The 20,426-nt window shown below is 36.8% G+C and overlaps 1 protein-coding gene across 2 annotated transcripts; it reads right to left on the bottom strand.

Moving 5' to 3' along the window:
- Positions 1-125: 125 nt before the first annotated feature.
- Positions 126-12,550, bottom strand: LOC120010208. 2 transcript variants are annotated; one of them, XM_038860930.1, is made up of 19 exons: positions 12,422-12,550; positions 11,448-12,145; positions 10,096-10,296; positions 9,530-9,613; positions 8,952-9,011; positions 8,115-8,159; positions 7,153-7,352; positions 6,571-7,074; positions 6,197-6,293; positions 5,925-6,104; positions 5,754-5,843; positions 5,126-5,188; positions 4,879-4,953; positions 3,557-3,607; positions 2,360-2,437; positions 1,624-1,758; positions 984-1,091; positions 806-871; positions 126-498 (listed from the first exon to the last, which is right to left on the bottom strand). In XM_038860930.1, the coding sequence occupies exons 2-19, from the start codon at positions 11,793-11,795 to the stop codon at positions 424-426; spliced, it is 2,460 nt and encodes an 819-aa protein (XP_038716858.1). In that variant the 5' UTR covers positions 11,796-12,145; positions 12,422-12,550; the 3' UTR covers positions 126-423. The 2 variants fall into 2 exon arrangements, with proteins under 2 accessions (XP_038716858.1, XP_038716859.1); XM_038860931.1 differs by lacking the exon at positions 12,422-12,550 and having other exon boundaries at positions 11,473-11,606.
- Positions 12,551-20,426: the final 7,876 nt, after the last annotated feature.

The following is a 20,426-nucleotide window of genomic DNA, read 5'->3' on the forward strand; positions in this document are numbered from 1 at the left end:
AATTTTTTTATTGTACAATGTTACACCACCTAAACATTTCAACTTTTTTATTGAAACTATATCAACATTTGAATGCTTTATTAAACTAAGGCTTTAATAAACCAACACATATACAATACAAGAACTTCGGGTGAATAGAACTCTAACATCAGATGCCATATCCCTCGAAATATAGGGATGATGGTCAATTGTGACGAGCAATACAACAGACGTATAATTAATTGGTGTAAGACATTAATAATTAGTACTTTCACAATTGTTGCACTTGTTTAAATTAAAGGCTCCAAAAGCGTTGTGACTGAAAAATGCTGCAGGTCATTACCATAAGCAGTAGAGCCACTACCAGTAGACTTCATTACCTCTTCATCTGATGAATTCATTTGCACCTTCGATTTAATGCATTGAACTTGTAGTAAGATTTAGTTAGAATCTCTTACTCTCGAATCTTGATAACCAAGAATCTGATAGAACAGTGAATAGTTGTGTTTCTACGAATAGCTGCAAAAGCAAAATACTCCGCGTAAGCAACTGAACAAATTGATCAATTAAAAATCTCTTATCATCAACATTACATGACAGGTGCTTTGAATAAGCAAGAAAAAGCAAATCAAACTTCATTTTATATGGCTTAAACTGAAAATTCATTTAGCTGTTAGGCTGAAGACAGCAAACAAATTATGATAAGCACAAGTGTGAAATCAACTGTTAACAAATGCATGAAAACAAGTACTAATTATATCAAGAAACAATTCAAATGTATATATGAACAAAAAAATCAGTCAACAAACTAACATAGACAAATTACCTTGATAAAAGGCCGGTCCCTACTAGGAAAGGAGTCAATAAAACTATCTTTAAGAAGTAAAGAAACCTGAAAAGATGACCAAACAATAATTTTAAGTTTGATGATTGGGGCAATTTGCAAAGTTCCGTTACTAGTAAAATACTGATGAAAGGGAAAATAAGAATTTATGTTTCCTTACCCTATCATTGTCTGACTGTACACTAGTTATTACGTGAGAGCTCAGATCTGAACAAAGAGACTCCAAGTACCGCTTCATCACACTCAAAAATTGGGTTGCTGTTTGAGCCTGAGAAGTTGCACATATGAGAGTTGCTGCTTGTGAAGCTTAAAGACGACAGGCAAGTTACTCATAAAGAATGATAAAAAAGTGCAAATGAACCATGAAAGGACATTTTGCGGGAAAATATCAATTTCATGGGAAGCCCAATCCAAAATAATAATAATAATTACTGCTGAGATGTGATCATTAACTTCTTACTAGTTGAATCCCAAGAAGTTGTAAAAATCATATAGCAGGTAAGAAAAAAAATGGTTCTCTCAGAACACTTCAGTCCTGCAATCACCTTGGCCCTTACATTATTTTCAAATGAAAAGGAAATTTACAGAAGCATCGAGAAGGTGCCAAAAGAAAAGCAAGTACAACAGGAGACAAAGAAAAGAGACCAAGGGATACAGTTACTAAAGATTTTTTACGATTTTTTTTTACTTTTTAACGGTGCTAGTTCAATCTTTGCCATTGGGAAGATATATTTCTCTGTCAAAACAAAAACCACAGAATAAGAAAGGCTATGAACTTGTGCGTGGCAATTGACACACACCTGCCCTTCACTACACCTATATACCGGATGCCTTTTAGCAGAAGAATTTTCAAATGAGAGCCTGGCATGAATTGTCCCAAGTTCAGCAACAAGCTCTCTATGTCGAGGGAGTGATGGCAAATGACACGTCTTCACCTGAAATTTTGTGAGGAAACAACAATGAACACAACAAAAATTTTTAAGGTTTGGAAAGACTCAGCAACTCAACAGATCAAGTCAAATTCATCAAAATTCCTGAAGAGTGGAGTACCACGAAGATTCAAAACTTACATTAATGGCTTCCAAAATGGACATATGTCAATCAAAATGAGCCAAAAAAATTGGGAGTGCAGAAAAAAACTAATTCAGTTAAAAAGTTTTTTGTCCATGAAAGTAAATACAATTATTAGAAGGGAAAATAAAGTGAAAAAAAAATTCCAGATATGAAACTTTACCTTAAAGAGCTTCATGATTATAGCATAGGGACGGATTTTGGATTCTTTTACCAAATGATGATAATATAACTAAATAAAAGATAAACAACACCCGTGCACAACGCTCCCGCAGTGGGCAAGGTTGGGTCATGCAAGATGTATGGAGATCTTACCCCCACATAATATGTGGATTGTGGAGGGGCTATTTTCAGGAATTGAACCTATGACATCTAGGTTACCACTTCGCCACATGTTCTTCTATGATAATATAACTGAATGTTGGACAAATTTCCAATGTGGTAAAGAAAAGCCAAAAAACTAACCTGGTCTTTCAGCACATTAACAAGAACAAGATTAGATGTTTTAATCTTCAAATCAGCAGGTTTATGTTGAATGCCAACCTGCAAAATCATAGAAATAAAAGTCTACATAAGATAGCGAAGGGGAGGAAAAAAGACGATTTCTAGAAAAACTTATGGTGGAGTTCTGGAACCAAGATTGCTTTATCCCAGCTTATGTATGTGATAATGTGATGCAATCACTAGTAAATATGACACTCTTCCTTGATGGCCTACTATATATCTCGTTTCTGCTTAGGTTCACGGATGTAACTTCACATCTCCAACCCTATTGAGTCCCCCCATTTCATCAGGATAAACAGTTCAAAATATTTTGAACATAAAGTAAAACATACATGAGAAAATGAAACAGAACTTCATCACAGGCAAATAAAAACTTCACGAAAACTTAATCGCTTAAACTGTGTTATATAATCGAAATCGTGCTTCGCTAAACGATATCTCCAGATGTCTTGACGCCTATATTTGCAAAATTTTAAAATGAGAAGACATTGCATTTTGTTTTTAGTTCTGTACAACCCCAAGGTATAGTTGAAAAAAAACCAGTTGCCTAGCATTGCACTATTCATAGTTTCCAATTTGTATGGTGAGTGATGACCACATGACGTCAAGAAACTATTGTAACAGCAAAATTGGAGTTCATAATAAGTATCATACAATGCGACTTAAAAGGTTTTGAAATTAATTTTCATTCTTGTTATCATCCACATCATCACAATATCAACGATATCCTAAACAAACAAATATTTATGAGACCAAAAAAAAGAGGAAAAAAAAAAGAAGAAGAAGTCATGCATTGGATGCAAGTCTATAGTTGCTATATTTATAAGCTCCATGTCCATGAATTATAAACTATAACACACTTGCGCATGCAGACAATTTGACATATCGTGCATGGGTATTTTCTAGATATTTCAAATAATATTAAAAAAATATGAGACAGCAAGCTAGGTAAAGTTTGGTCTGGGAAGGCATCCATGCAACTCAAGAAACAGCCTCAAATTAAATTGAAAACTTCGCCTAACAAGCTTACAAGATCGATTGAGGAGATAACTTGAAGAATAGTGCAGGCAAAAGAATTTGCAAAATAAAAGGTGCCCATTACACGAGTGCTTTACGTCTTTACAAAAATTAAAGACTAATATACTATATGAAACTCACTATAAAGGGAACTGGGGCATCTAGAAATTCAAGCATCCTTCCAGGTAGAATCTGCAAAATGAAACAAGGAAATTATGTAAACGGGACAAAGAGTACTCCAGAATCTCAAATGTAAGAGACATTATAAAATAAGCAATAAATTCACCAAACAAAAACCTCTTAATGACTTTTTGTGAGCAACATAATGAATAACCAACCTCCATTTAAGTGAGAAAATGACTGAACTCAGCCAGCAAACTGAAGTTACCACAATGAACCATGGGATCTTAATGTAAAGGAGAGCACTGGGTTTAGTGGATTTTTTCCCCTTAAAACTCCAATGTAACAAGTTACACCATTCCTAAATTTTGGGTTTTTGATTCAACATTTCAACATTAGGCAACTTAGTAACAAAGTTGCTTCTACACAACCTAGAAGGTCATGATTTCAAATCCCGAAACCTCTTTGAAAAGCAAAGGTAAGGTTGTGTCCATCTTCCCTTCCCCCGACCTCACATACATTGTTGGAGCCTTGTGTGTGGGAGTTGTTTTAGAGAATGATGTGAAATGCCCCAACCCCAACAAGTCTACTTATTGGGTTGAATGACAAAGTAACAAAACTTAACATCGCATCGGAGCGGGATGTCTTGGGTTCAAACCTTAGGCTTTTTGTATAGCTGGACCTTGTTAAGTTGAGGCTAGAGTTTCTAGAAAAAAGATTATTATTTCGCCCCAAAATCTCTTATTGTTTTATTTCTAAATATTATAAAGCAGGGTTTTACACTTACATCATAAGGCTTCCTTTTTTTCTGAAAATTCTTTTTTTTTTTCATTATTATTAGCGTGAGTGGGGAGTCGGACCTTGATTTGGCTCAACTAAGAAATATGCTACCACTAGGCCAAGAGCTTCTTTTATCACAAGAATTCTGCACCTGTTTCCATTTCTCAAAACTCTTTACTAATACCAATAAAAACAACATAAAAAAGAAGTCTTAACCAGCTAAGGAGAGAGCTGGAGACGATGGTATCCGGTGTAGATAGCACACCATTTCCACCACCTAGAGTCATTGTTTCAAAAGTCAGATGAATATTCAAGGATGTAGTACTTCCAGGCGCTTGGACAATAGCTTCTGGCACTAAGATCACAATTTGGCTGGGAATCCAATTGGTATCTCAGAGAGGAAGGGCAGAGAGGGGAGGGAGTCTTCAAAAATATTTCTCAATGAATTGATCTAGGATATGGTATGGGACTAACATCTTTATCGTTTTGTATATTAGTAATTTATTCATTGTTATCTAGTATTAAAAAAAGATATAGTGGAGGCTAAATGCTCTGGAACTTACTGGAAGCAATAGACTCTGCCATTCAAAAGGACGAATCATGGAAACGACAGATAATATTGTAGCTGATAGGACACCCTGCATTGGTTGAATTCCGGTCAAAGCCAAGGGCCAATCCAAAACAATAGTTTCATAACATTCAAATGCTCCACAGCAGTACATAAAAATATAAGCGAGAAATATAGATTAGGCGTGAGAAAATAACTAATCTATGGGTTGAAATTAGCTCCAATAACAAATATTCACTAACCAGGTTAGGGCAGACCACTACAACCTGTTTTTCTAGTAACACTCCAACCATAAGTGCCAAGACCTGAAAGAAGCACCATATATCAAACTCCCAACTCATGAACAAATTTTATAGCCTCAGTTACATAACTATGCGGGAAAAATATATGAAAGAAGTGCACATATATTACGAAGCAAAAGGCAAAAAAGAAAAAGGTGGTTGAAAAACACTTAAAACCCCCAATATGCTATGTATCATTTAATTCGATTATATTAAACTGTAATTTCTAAGTCGTTAATTATCCAAGTGACATAAAGTATAACAGCTATTTATAGAAGTATTGGAGTTAATGTCTGCTTTATTTGAACATGTTTGAAAATTTTCATTTTAGATTCACATTTTCATTATATTAAATGTTCATTGTGGTGGAGGTGGAGCATTTCAATATTTTCCAACGACCTACATGATTCTCAGTTTTTTTATTTATTTTTCTAGACCTCTGCTATCATTGTCAACAAACTCACAGGAACCCCCAAAAACTACAAAAATTCAACAAAGTTGATCTTAATAAACACGGGTAACATCAATCAAGATTCAAGACACTGAGTTGAATTTCTGTTCTGAGATAGTTTAGTAGTAAGGACGTTACACTTTCAAGTGACAGAACTCGGCAAATCGTTGCGGTTGTCCAAATCGACAAAGCAAGTGCTTCCTCAGCAGCAGCCAACTTTGCATTGAACTTTTACCAGGATTAGTAATATCGAGTTAGTAAGCTAACGAAGTAGCATAGATAATAAGAACTCAGGCACCAAATAAATACCTCAGCAGCTTCTATTGAATCTATATATTTTCTAGCAATGCCAAGGGCTTCAACTGAAGGTCGTCTATATTCAATTGCCTGCAAATGTTCAAGAGGCCGAAACACTATTTCACTTCCTCTTGCAGGAATAGGCAGAGCATGATAGCTGCAGACTATCTGTAGTAGATCATTTTTGTTTTCCTATCAAGTTGACACAAAACTCGAAAATTAATTGAATAGAGGGAGGGAAAGTAATATAAAGATATAAACAATTGAACTAATGATAAACGAACCCTTGCCCATTCCATTATTAATTCATCACCAAAATCCTTTTCAGAGCTCGAGAAAAGTAAGTCATCCTCGTCCTCTGATGCCATGCTTCTGACTGGACTGCCAAAGACAACAACATAGTTACCAAAATTATGCCAGAGTAATGAATTAGATGATAAAGATCTTTAGTAACAAGTCAACTCAGACACAATGCGAGTTCGCCAAAATGACCTGAAGAATGATTATATATCATAACAGGAATTGCAGAGATTTCTCTATGACTGACTGGTGTAACATGATAATTACTAAACATGGCCAGTGCATAAAGTAATACTGATTTCATTCCTATACAGAAGTTAATTAACAAATAAACCTATTATAGTTACAGATATACCACCTGAAGAGGGACTCAGAACTCCCAACACGCTCCATTGTGCGGCTCCTAGAGCACCAAAAGGAACCTATCTCTGGAGAAACCTGGCCAACTTCCCCACTGCTGTACATTCTTTCTAGAGCATCAGAATGAGTTTCTGACGCCTCAGAAGCACATTCATCAAAATACTGTGAATTCCTCCTTTCATCTTTATCTACTTCCCTTGCTTGACTAAGATCTGAAGATTCACTGGCAGTGACACTTTCAGGAGATGGTGGGTCCGACATCTTTAATGAAGAGGATGGAATCTCATCATCTGATATGATTCCAGCGGCGGCAGCAGCAAGAGCCACTGCTCTGTCAATAGGTATTGCAGAAGCCATCCAATCAGCAATGCAGTCAAGGCGAGGAGACTCAACATTTCCATTCATTTGACAATGAAGTTTGGTCACTGAAGGGACATAACTGGTGAGAGACATTTCGGTGACGAACTGTGTTATCCTATTTAAACGCTCCTGTGCAATGATACTGCAGTAAAACATATTAAGTTGTTTTGGATCAATCACATATAAAACTCCTTTTTAAGCAACCGAAATTAATGAAGACCTGTTCAACATCTCGTAATGCAACTCAAAGAAAGGAACCCTGGTTAGCACACAGTAGCAGCGAGGTGCAGAAACTAAATAACGGCAGCATCTTCCTGATGATTGAGAAATGGGTGATGAGGTAGCTAAGATGCCGGGGGGCCTCTGAACAATTTCTGTGACATGTAAGCAAACCCCATAAAGTGTAGCATTGTCCGCCACCTGAACAAGGGTACATAAAAACTTTCCTCAGCGTACATAAAAACTTTCCTCAGCATCCAACTAGTGGCTTTTAAACGTAGCATAACTCTAAAAGAGGTCAAAAAAGAGAAGGAGAAAAAAAATAACAACTCAAACTAAAGGAAAAACTTTGATGTACACCATGCTTTCCTCTCCAGAATTCCATTATGCGTACACAACCAGAGATACTAAGATCTCCAATACTTTTATGACTCTGTAACTTGCTTCCAAACCAGCTGACAGTTGAAGAAACTAGTTGACTTAGCTCAGCATAATCAACAGCATGCTATTTTGTAACTAAACCCCGATGAAAAACTTAATATAATTGAAATAAAAGAAAGACCAAAAAAATTTCAGCAAAAAACCATAAAGAAAAAGCATCCACGAAAGAGTATTTCAAAGTCAAAGAAAATCCCATTTTCTTTTTCATTTTGTGATCAATAATTCAAAAGCAAATATATAGTAAAAAAGACACTACTATAATTATTACAATGTTAGATAAAAACCAAAAAAAATAAACAAAAAAAAAGCATGCAGAAAGAGAACATATAGCAAGGTTGACAAAAAAAACACCAGAACACAACACATCACAACTAGATTTCCTATTTTCCTAAATTTTGTAAGTTAATGCCACGTTGCTTACAGAGAGAAAAAAATCTAGATAAAAACCTAAAGTCCACCGAGGTAGCAATTTTAAAACAATAAGTAGCTCTCAAATGAGATGAAGAAACAGATACAATGTACCTTAAGTGAAAATACAAATGACAAATCATCTCTCCCTAAATGCTCCTGTGGACAATACAGAAAATTTAGAAATTGTGCATGTAATAACAGTTTAAAGCTTTATTGCTCATAATTGAATGAAACAGAAGATACACATGTCAACTAGCACCAATTCTAGACGAAGACATGACACAATTTTTTTTTTTTTTTTTTTTTGATTGGGAGCACAAGAGTGTAGTCTGGCTTTCCCAGGAGCATAAAATTCAATAGAGGCTCAAGATTACCGAGATTAGCTTTGAACCCAGGGGAGCATAACTTGATTATGTCATTCTGTTTGCAATTTATTTTTTATTGGGAGCTCAAGAGTTTGCATTCTCACTTTCCCAGGAGCATAAACTTGAATCGAGATGTTCAAGATTAGGAGCTCAGTTCCTTCCTCAATTACTAGAAGCTACTTCATGAAAATAACTCCGATTGTAGTGCGGAACTATGGATGATAGGGTTGAGGAGGCTTCAGACGGATTTCGGGGCACTGTCCTCCTTTAATCATAATTATTGGAAAAAAAAAAGTTTATTCAAACCAGTCGTAGACTTCCCTAAAATTGCATTTGGAAGAGAAAGTCCATCAAAAATTATATTTTTAACCTAGGAAGCCATTTGGGGTAAAATAAACTTTCGACAGACAAGAGGGTTTTCCCTTTTTAATGGATGCTTTCTTTGCAAATCAGTAGAAGAACCGGACATACTAAGATATCAGAGCAAAATCACAATTTGTAACCAATACTAAAAGCCATAGAATATGACTAAAAAAAATTTGATGATGTACTTGAATCAAAATGAGACGTTTGTTTGGCATACCTGTCCATAAACTAGTTCGTTGAGATCACTTAGTGACGGAGTCCTCTCCAACAACCGTGCCTTTAGGAGGATAGTCCATAATGAAACAATGTGTTACTGATCATACTTCATTAACAACGATAGCAAAGGAAAAGACACTTACAAAAGTTATATATCAGGAAATAAATCATATATTTGTGAGTAAAGAATATTCCTTTCGAGTAAAATATGAGCAAAACTGAAAATGCATCTAAATGTGTAAAATGAAAATTCTTCTTTAAGTGTGATAAGTGATATCAGACACTGTCGAGAAAATGATAAGCTCATATGGATCTCAAGTAATACATATTGCCAATGCACGGTTGGAAATCCTTTTATTGAAAACCAAAATGCAATGGTTAGTTGAAACTTGAAAAATAAACTAAACCATACAGAGTCATTATAAATTTGTCAAAGCGGAAAAGAAGAATAAAGAAACATAAACAGGAAAATTAAAAGAAAAGATGTAACAGAGTAAGAGCAAGAGCAGTATGAGAATCCAATTGAGGTCCAATCCTGGTGACTAAAGAAATTATGATAAAATTTAACCAGGGGCAAACCTTAACACCTCCAGGGAAACAGAAGGAAGACAGATCCTTTAGGCGCATTGCTAATCTCTTCCCAGGAGGATATTTAAAAAGTATCTGTAGGTCAAGGAAAATTTAAATAGATAAGTAACTCCTATTATTCTCAGCCTATATGAGAAGGGATGGGAGAAAATATTTGTAAGTTACAATAAAATTATTAAAATTTAAAAAAACTTCTCAGAAAGAATGCAACTAAAAAAGCTGGCCAACAAGTAGAGTGTCTAATAGAGCAATCTGTATGTGCACACTGGTTGGCTAAAGCATCCAAATGGGCCCAGTTCAAATCAACATGAATAAATTTAAAGAGAAATTTTTTCGTCTCCATAGTAGCACATACAATTTTCCTCAATTAGAAGGAAAAAGGCAGTATTGCATATTGCCATTGTACGAAATAAAATCGTTAAAAGGCAAGCAGATAACATAATGAGCACGTAGATGTCGTACAACTTATGGGAAACATAGCAGCAAAAGTTTACATCATAGGTTATTGAAGATATAATGAGAGATCCAAGAAAAAAAAAATTACTGATGCAGCCAACCTGAGGCTCCAATGTTGGAAAAGAAGGACCTCGATAGTCAAGCATTTTGAAGTCTACTATTCCAGATCTTTCCATATCCAACTCCCATTTTTTCCTTTTTGCAAATGCATTCTCCACACATTCAAGATTAGCATCTGGATGCAGACCCACAATGATGAAGTGCTCAAAAAGTGATGTGGGTTCCTTATATTGTACATGTTCCTATAACATGTCGTCATATCATTATTTGACAAGGCAGATAAATATTTACGAAGTAAAAATGAATATAGTTAAATCACTAAATCATCAAATTGCATGTGAAAAATACAAATATAACAAGCAGCATTGTTAAGTTTCAAAGTAAAAGTGCCAATGTACATTAAATATCACAAGTTTGTCAATGCATAGGAAAATACAAGACAAATTTAGAAATAAGGACATGCATATAATTTCACACACCTATGCTCCAAACAATAATATCAAACTGAAGAAAAAGAATGCAGTGAGGTTCTCCTTTAAGACAGATAAGGGCCATAAGGCATTCTATGAAAAATTTGAGAAACTTCATACAGGATAATCAGATACCATTTTGCTTTTGTCCAACTCTGAGGAGATCAACACTGTATTCTGATTTCTTATACTCATGCAACAGGCCTCACTAATATGTATATGACAGTGCCTTCAAAGCTATGCATTCTGATATATTATTTCTCCTTTTCCTTATTCCTTTAGGCAATAACTATTTCCCTACCACAGAAGAACATGACAAACATGTGGCCCAATGGTAAAATTGTAGTGGTATAACCTAGAGGTCACAGGTTCAATGTGTGGAGGTCAGGTCTGAGTATATCTTGCATTTCTCCAACCCCGCTCATTGTGAGAGCCTTGTGCACGGGTGTTGTTTACCAACCAAGATGCATGCAAGGAATTTTGTAGATAATACTAAAGGGCGATGCACTGCATAACCTATCTACACTAAAATATAAGGCCATCCACTCTCATCGTCCAAAATCAAATCATGATCACTTGGTGACAACTCGTTGAGCGTTCTCAAAATTGAATAACATAACTTCCTATACAAAAGGAATCTCCTAAACTCAATATATCTCCAGCATTAAAGTAGTATAAACTGTCTTTTAAAAAAAACAAAAATAATTCTACAGAGAATCCTAAGCCAGTTCCCTACATTCAATGGGGAACTTAAGCTTAAAAATATTATACTGTAATAATTACTTTGTAGTAATATTATACTGTAATAGTTACATTTCCGTAAAGAAAAGTTGCAGAAAAAATCTATTTGTATCTCCATTCATACGGTGATCAGATTCAAAATTTTGAATAATAGAATATTACATTATTTAAGGACAAAGTACCAGAGTTTTGGAGTGAAGCTGATACCACTGGCGTTTTTGGTTAGCCAAAACCTCAGGGTTGAAGTTTGGGTTGCAATCCTGCTCCCTTGAATTTGCACCCCATCGCCATGCCTTCTGTACCTGGCTCTTCAACCTCTGAAAACTGCTGCTACGTCTGTGCACCACAGGCGTAACTTCACTTTGACTTCGCCTGTGTCCTAGACCCGACTGGGGGTTAGGGTTACCCAAGTGCACACTGTGCAGTGCTTCACCAGCCACCCTAACTGCCTCCTCCGACAAATGATGCAGTGCCCAATACGGTGACGTTGGCCGGTCCTCATGTCTGTCCCCATCCTCTTTTGAATTCATTTTTAGGCTCTTACCTCATCCTTTTTGTGATTCCCCCATTTCAGCAAATGAAAATCACAACCTCCACTAAAGTCTAAACTCAAATTCATGTACCATCCACACTAATTTTCACAAAAATCAGGCAGCCATAATTCCAATCTCACAAACCAACATAACAGGACCCGCTCAACTGCTATTGCTCCTGTACTGTACGATAACCTAACTGACTTCCTTCCTTATTCAATCCACTCTGCTCAAATAATGTACACGGATAATCAAAGAAAACAAGAGTCCTCTCGTCCAATAAAATTCAATGTACGGATGCAATTTGGGCGTTCTGATGCAAATGCATATACCTAAACGCCCAATGTCTGCCAAATAAAAGCAAAACAAAATCAGAATCTGCAAAGTTTTGGATACAATAACAATAATGCAGAGAGTAAATTGCCAAATCAAGAACATTAATACCACATGTTTCCATATCTTCTTCAGAACACAAAAAGTTATCTACATACGTAACCGAACTTGAAGATGATAATATGAATTGAAACACAATAAATGCGTGAAGAACATCAAATTGAAAGTTAGCCAAAACCTGATATATGAGATGGAGAGAGAGAGAGAGAGAGAGAGAGAGGAGAAGTTACCGCATGCCAGGTTATGCTCCCAGGAAGAGAGATGGAGAGAAGGAGTTGCCAAAAATAGGAGCGAGCGATGTAAGCCGGTAAGGGAAGGAAGGAGAGGTTACAGAGGAGAGGAGAGAAAGTGTGCTTCAGCGAATCTTGCTTATTTTGCCCATTAATTTGAGAAACATTATTTTAATTTTTTAGAAATTCCGAAATAGCCCCTACACTTCAACGGGCAAAATAAAATAATAAATTATTAATTATGGGAATAAATACTAATCTAATCAGATAAGCCAATACTTCTAAATTCCTTACCCATATTATATATGACACAATTTATTTCATCTACTATGTAGTAAAGGATATCATTGTATAATCTTTCTATTTGTATTTATACAAAACGCATGTGATCTAATGGTTGATCTATTGTGATTGTTACATAAAAATATGTTTAGTTGACCCCTTCAACACCTTTGAGGAATTAAACTTGAATTTTTGAGTAAAATTATTTATTAGTCTGAACAATTTATATGTAGTCGAATTCAACTTCATATCCCATGCGAATTGAGTTTCATTTCATTGGGGTCCAATAAAACTATGCATATCCCCAATGTACGAGGCTCAAGGCACAACTAACTTTGAAGAGTAAGGTCGGTGGTAATATTAATGATCTCTTCGCAAGGAGTATTTTGATATTTCACTAATTACACGATTAAAAGTTTAAAGCCATGGTAGTTTATCGTAGCTTCAAATAACGAGAAAGTGGTTTGACTTTGAAGTTCAACGTGTCGCAGTCTGAAAAAGTAGCGCCTGCATTTATCGAAACCGTTGAAATAATGTGGGCCCCCAATAAAAAAATATACATCAACAGTGTCCCACCATTCTCACGCGTCCGATCTCCTTAAAGCTTAACCGTTAGATCCCAAGGGCTGCTGCATACGCGCGGAAAATCATTTGTGCTTGCACGTGCCAGCTACCGTCTTTTACATGGGAAACTGTTTCATTTATCTCCAGCTAAGAGTCGCAGAACATTTTGGGCAGTGACTTAGTGAAGAAGGTTCTACGAATAGAATAAGATAGATCGACTGACTTGTAAGTTATAATGTTTCACGTCTCTCAAGCTTATTTAATAACACGAACATGCCAATTGCCAGGCTCTTATTTGAATATTCTTCTGCTAAAAGGCATCAGGTATATATATATATATATATATATATAGGTGTAGTGAAGGGCAGATACGTAGTATCAATTGCCACAAACAATTATATGAGGGCAAGGTGATTGCAGTCCTGAAGATTTCTGAGGGAGAACCCTTTTTTTTTTCCTTCCCTTAACCGCATTAGTCTGCGTATGATTCTGGGCTTGTACCTATTGGATCTGAGTTCAACACTTTAGATGGGCTTATGATTGTAATATCATGGTCTCAACTCTGAACTATTGGGCTTACTCACTTAGGTCCAGCCTAGTCACAATATTCAGTTTGATAAAACGACAGTGTCTTAAGTTTGAAATATTCCAAGTCCAGTAACCGTTGGTTCAGGTAGTATTTCATACATCTATATAATAAACAAAGGCTTCATAGCCCTTACAAGTTAAGTTGAATAACATGATAATTCAGCTATCTTCTTCCTCTCTCTAAATCTCTTCTCCTCCAATCTCACTTCTTCTTCTTCTTCTTCTGATACTTAAAACTCTGCATAAGATATCATTGTGTTCTGACTTTCATTAAAGCTTCCAAGTCACCTACTTTACCATTTTGTTCTATATGTTTTTGTTAACAGTATTTGTCTGTCTTCATTATCTTAGCAAAATCATTCACTACTCTACATACTACCCACCTTATTATTTAGATTGATGTCATAGAGTTTGTTCAAGAGCACCAGTTCAAGGTTTTATATGTTTTGCAGTAGTATATTACTGAGTAGATTTATCAGCTCATGCTGCTTATTTCATTAATTAGAAACCTAACTGTACAAATGCAATTACTGCTCTCCTATAAACTGCCCACCTAACCTCTTTCTCAATACAACACAAACCTTCACTTTTCTCATCAAATTCCCTTGGCTGTGTCATCTTGATATTCATCTGTATAAACTAAGCAATCCCACCATGACCAGTCAAGTCTGTCAAATCACAGCTGTATAATATCAAGCAAGAAGTCAACAATATCAAGCAAGAAGATCACAGCTGTATAATATCAACCAAGAAGTCAATTCAAAGATTCAGCAAGATTATAGGAGTCTAATTGTAGAAAAAAGTCAATGATTAGTTCCTAAAATCACTCTGTAAAATATTTCATTATTCTCTGTATATAATTAGTCTATCACGACATATTGAAATGATAAGAAGATTATTCCACTCTTCCAACTTTGAGATGGTATCAGAGGAGTCGATACTGGTCGTCTCTTAATCAAACCCTACTCATTCATTCATCACCAAACACAGTCTGTTGAAACTCATTATCTTCTCATTCTTGAGTCATCATCATGACAAGTGAAGATGTCTCTCCCAAATCAAATTCAATCCCTCATATTGTCACCATACAAGGAGACAATTCCAACTTCTCAACTGGCATAAAGTTAGATGAAAATAACTATTCTCTATGACACCAAGTCATGGAGATGAAAATTGCTGGACGAGAAAAACATGGTCACCTAACCGGTGATACTATCCAACCTGCAGCTACAGATCCAGCATACAACAAGTGGCGTGCATCAGATTGTCAAATTAAGAGTTGGCTAGTTGATGCCATGCACCCCAGTCAGATGAAACGATTCATTCGTTATGATACAGCCAAGCAAGTATGGGATGCCATCAAGAAAACATACTCTGATGGTTCTGATGAGGCAAAGATTTATGATCTACATCGACAATTATTTATGATGAAACAGAATGGTAGATCAGTTGCAACATACTATAGTGATCTCACAGAGATATTTCAGGAACTTGATCAGTTAAGCCCCAGCAACATGCAACACCCAGAAGATATGGAAATAAGACGCAGGGAGATTGACCGTCTTCGAGTTTATATTTTTCTTGCAGGTTTGGACAATAATTTTGATCAAATCCGAGGAGAAATTTTAAGGATGGAGCCTAAACCTGAACTCGGGGCAGTATATGCACATATTAAAAGAGAGAGTAATCGTCAAGGCACTATGTCTGAAGCAGATTCCACATCTGAAACCGTAGCCTTGGCTACCACAAGGTATAAGCAATCTCGCTCTCAGAATTCAGGTGCTACTCGTAACAGAACTCCAATGAAGTGTGCAAAATGTGGTCTTGAAAATCACACAATTAAAGGATGTTACGAGATTATTGGTTATCCAGAAGGATGGGTTCATAAAGGCCGAAAGAAGGAACCAAGTCGGGCTTCATTCGTCTCTGCTGGACCATCCCAGGAGAAAGACTCTGAACTTCCATCAGGTACATCTGAATCCAAGGCTTTGGCGACCTCAGGTACTTCTTCACTTACTTATAATAGATCATGGATTATTGACACTGGTGCTACTGACCATATGACATCTAGCTCAATTGGATTACACTCCACAAAATCATCATCTCAAACTCATGTTACTAGTGCAAATGGAACCACTTCCCAAGTTTTGGAAGAAGGGTCCCTCTCTCTTACGCCTTCATTAAACCTAGATCACATCTTGGTTGTCCCTTCCCTAGACTATAATTTGTTATCTGTTCCTCAGATTATTGATTCCCTTAATTGCACTGTGTGTTTTTGGCCATCTTATTGTCTTTTTCAGGATTTACTCACCAGGGCCGTGATTGGATGTGGTACTAGGAAGGGAAAGTTGTATTATTTGGACCTATCAGATGATTGCAGTAGCAGATTGAGTCGTGTGCATCATGTAAGAGGTATAGAGTCAGACAGAATAAAGCAGATTTGGTTATGGCACAAGCGACTAGGACATGCTTCCTTTGGTTACCTAAAACTTTTATTTCCAGATTTATTTTCTCAATTTGATTTATCAGACTTTCATTGTGAAACTTGCATTTTCGCCAAAAGTCATCGTGTTTCTTACCCATTGAGATTAAATAAAAGTTCTATACCTTTCATGGTTGTCCATTCGGATGTTTGGGGACCATCAAGAGTTCTCACTATTAGTGGCTTTAAGTGGTTTGTGACTTTTATAGATGACTGCACCAGGATGACATGGGTATTTCCCATGAAACAGAAAAGCGAAGTTACTGCAAAATTCAAACAATTTCATCAGTATGTTGCTACACAGATTGACAGGAAGATCATAACACTACGGTCAGATAATGGCAGAGAGTATGTCAACAATGATCTTTCTTTGTTTTTTAACCAACAAGGGATTGTTCACCAAACCACATGTGCTTATACGCCACAGCAGAATGGTGTAGCAGAACGAAAGAACCGCCATCTCCTAGAAGTTACTCGTGCATCTTTATTCGAGGCTTATATGCCCCACAAATTTTGGGGAGAGGCTCTTTGTTCTGCAGCTTACCTCATCAATCGGACACCATCCAGTACTCTCCAATATCAAACTCCATTTCAAACATTGACCAACCTTCTCACAGTGCCACCTACACCAAACCTTGAACCACGGATTTTCGGGTGTGTTGCTTACATTCAGTTACATACTCACCAATGTAGCAAACTGGACCCATGTGCATTACGTTGTGTCTTTGTAGGCTATGCTACCACTCAGAAGGGCTACAAGTGTTTCCATCCACCTACACAAACCTTATATGTTACATCTGATGTTACTTTCAATGAAAGTGAATTTTATTACTCAAGGAACACTTCTGAGCATCCTCTGCAGGGGGAGAACTCTATCTTTGCAGAAGATACTCAAAACCAAGTTGTCCATGTTTCCCAGTGTCCCGATGGTAATATTGATGGGTCAACTAATCCTGTGGAAGAACAACTTCAAGTAGGTCAAACCATGAGGGACGAAGAGCAAGGACCAGAAAATCAAATTCAAGAGGAGATTGACCCAGACCATGCCAATCCTACAACAATGCCAGAACAACCAGCTACAAATCCAGATAGTGTCCTAAATACAACTTCTCCTATAGTACCATTGCTAGTCAATCAGTCCAGTCCTGAAAACCCTACACAGGTACTTGAACAATCTAACTCTGATTCCCTACCTGAGTCAAGTCATTCAAGTTATAAATTGCCTCCTCGTTCAAACCGAGGAATTCCTAAACAGCAATATGAACCTGATCCAACTTCAAGTGTTAAATACCCTATTGCTAATCATGTGTCTCTTCATAGGTTATCCCCGTCATATGCATCATTTGTGTGTCAATTATCCACTGTATCTATTCCAAGTAATGTGCAGGAAGCTCTTAAGGATCCCAAGTGGACTCAAGCCATGAATGACGAAATGGAGTCTCTCCAAAAGAATTCTACTTGGGAGATGACTCATTTGCCAGAAGGGAAGCAAACAGTAGGCTGCAGATGGATCTATACAATCAAATTTAGAGCAGATGGAGCAATTGAACGATACAAAGCAAGACTGGTGGCGAAGGGGTATACTCAGACATATGGAATTGACTATTGGGAGACGTTTGCACCTGTAGCTAAAATCAACACAATTCGGGTACTTATCTCATTGGCAGCCAACCTAGATTGGCCTTTACATCAATTTGATGTAAAAAATGCTTTTTTACATGGAGACCTAGAAAAAGAAGTCTATATGGACCCTCCTCCCGGATGCAAGATGAAGCCAAGTCAGAGCAACATGGTATGCAAACTCAAAAAGTCTCTTTATGGATTGAAGCAATCACCCCGAGCATGGTTTGGAAGGTTCAGCAAATCAATGAAGAATTTTGGCTACAAACAATGCAATTCTGACCACACTCTCTTCTTGAAACATAAGAAAGGTAAGATAACTGCACTCATTGTGTATGTTGATGACATGGTAGTTACAGGGAATGACCCAGAAGAGAAGGAAGCCTTGCAACATTATTTAGCAGCTGAGTTTGAGATGAAAGATCTCGGCGAACTAAAGTATTTCTTGGGCATTGAAGTGGCACGTTCAAAGCAAGGAATATTTCTATCACAACGAAAATATGTCCTTGACCTTCTAACCGAAACTGGAATGTTAGCCTGCCAACCAATAGAGACTCCAATGGAGGTGAATCTTAAACTTCATGAAGATGCTGAACAAGTACCTACCAATAAAGAACGATATCAACGTCTTGTTGGTAAGTTGATTTACTTATCACATACAAGACCTGACATAGCATATCCTGTTAGCGTCGTAAGTCAATTTATGCATGCACCAAGAGAGGCTCACATGGATGTTGTGATTCGAATTCTGAGATATCTTAAATCTGCCCCGGGGAAAGGATTGATGTTCTCAAAACATGTTCATCTTGATGTGAAAGGGTATACAGATGCAGATTGGGCCGGTTCAGTTACTGATAGAAGATCAACATCTGGTTACTTTACTTTCGTGGGAGGCAATTTAGTCTCATGGCGTAGTAAGAAACAGAACGTGGTGGCTAGGTCAAGTGCTGAAGCAGAATATAGGAGTATGGCACATGGAATATGTGAACTACTCTGGATAAGAAATTTGATGAGAGAATTGGGGTTCAAACAAAAAGGAGCAATGCAATTGTATTGTGATAACAAGGCTGCAATAGACATCTCACATAATCCAGTGCAACATGATAGGACCAAGCATGTTGAGATTGACAGACATTTCATTAAGGAGAAACTCGAGGCCAAGATCATTGAGGTACCATTTGTCAAATCTGAAGATCAACTTGCAGATATTCTCACCAAAGCAGTTACAGGCAGAATCTTTCACAGCTCACTTAGCAAGTTGGGCATTAAAGACATATATGCACCAACTTGAGGGGGGGTGTCAAATCACAGCTGTATAATATCAAGCAAGAAGTCAACAATATCAAGCAAGAAGATCACAGCTGTATAATATCAACCAAGAAGTCAATTCAAAGATTCGGCAAGATTATAGGAGTCTAATTGTAGAAAAAAGTCAATGATTAGTTCCTAAAATCACTCTGTAAAATATTTCATTATTCTCTGTATATAATTAGTCTATCACGACATATTGAAATGATAAGAAGATTATTCCACTCTTCCAACTTTGAGAAAGTCCATCCCTGCCATCTCTTCCGCTGTGATCCTCAGAAGTTTCAGCTTATGCAGAATGAAAAACAATGGGATTATCTGATCTAGCAGGGCTAGTCCATCCATCAACAGACCAGAACCAATGACACACAATTGCAAAAATCTTCACAATTTCAAAACTAATTGCTTTATTGTACTAACCAACATTTTATACATAAAAATATATTACACTTCAAAACAAATGAATTCACAAAACCGTGTGAAAAAAGGGGATGACTTTGTGTTTCATGTATACAATCTTCATTTTTAATAATAGACTTTTCTTCCCATCACCCTTATCTTTTGGGACAATCGTTGTTTCACAGTAGAAGATTTGCTTATCCTCTTGGCAAAAGAGCAAACTTTCTTGTTGCAGGCTTTTGGGACTTTCTTGTTGCAGGGTTTTGGGTCTTCTGGCTTTGGCACATCCTCTACACCAATCAATTGTACTTTCCTCAGCCTCTTACATTGTTGATAGTTCTCTTGGAGTTTTCTCTTGGTAGCCTCCAACTTCGATTCATATGACATTTCATTAGCAGCAACCACAATTTTGTTGCTCGTAGCCTTTTCAAATCTCATTTCACTGCAAGATTCGTACTCAACTTTCTTGTTGTTGGTGTGCTTGTACACGTCTGGAAGTATCTTCAACTCTTTGCCCTTTCCATGAGCTGGTTTCTTCAGCATTTTGCTTTCGCTATAGAGATCAATGACTTTCTTCACTTCCTTACCTTTGCCACAAGCGACTCTGATATGCTCTTGGCCTTTTCCATGAGCTGGTTTCTTCAGCATTTTGCTTTCGCTATAGAGTTCAATGACTTTCTTCATTTCCTTACCTTTGCCACGAGCGACTCTGATATGCTCTTTGTCTTTCCAAATAGCCTGCAACTTAGGCACAATAAGACT

This window comes from Tripterygium wilfordii, chromosome 12 (genome assembly GCF_013401445.1).
Source record: "Tripterygium wilfordii isolate XIE 37 chromosome 12, ASM1340144v1, whole genome shotgun sequence".
In the NCBI taxonomy this organism is placed as follows: domain Eukaryota; kingdom Viridiplantae; phylum Streptophyta; class Magnoliopsida; order Celastrales; family Celastraceae; genus Tripterygium; species Tripterygium wilfordii.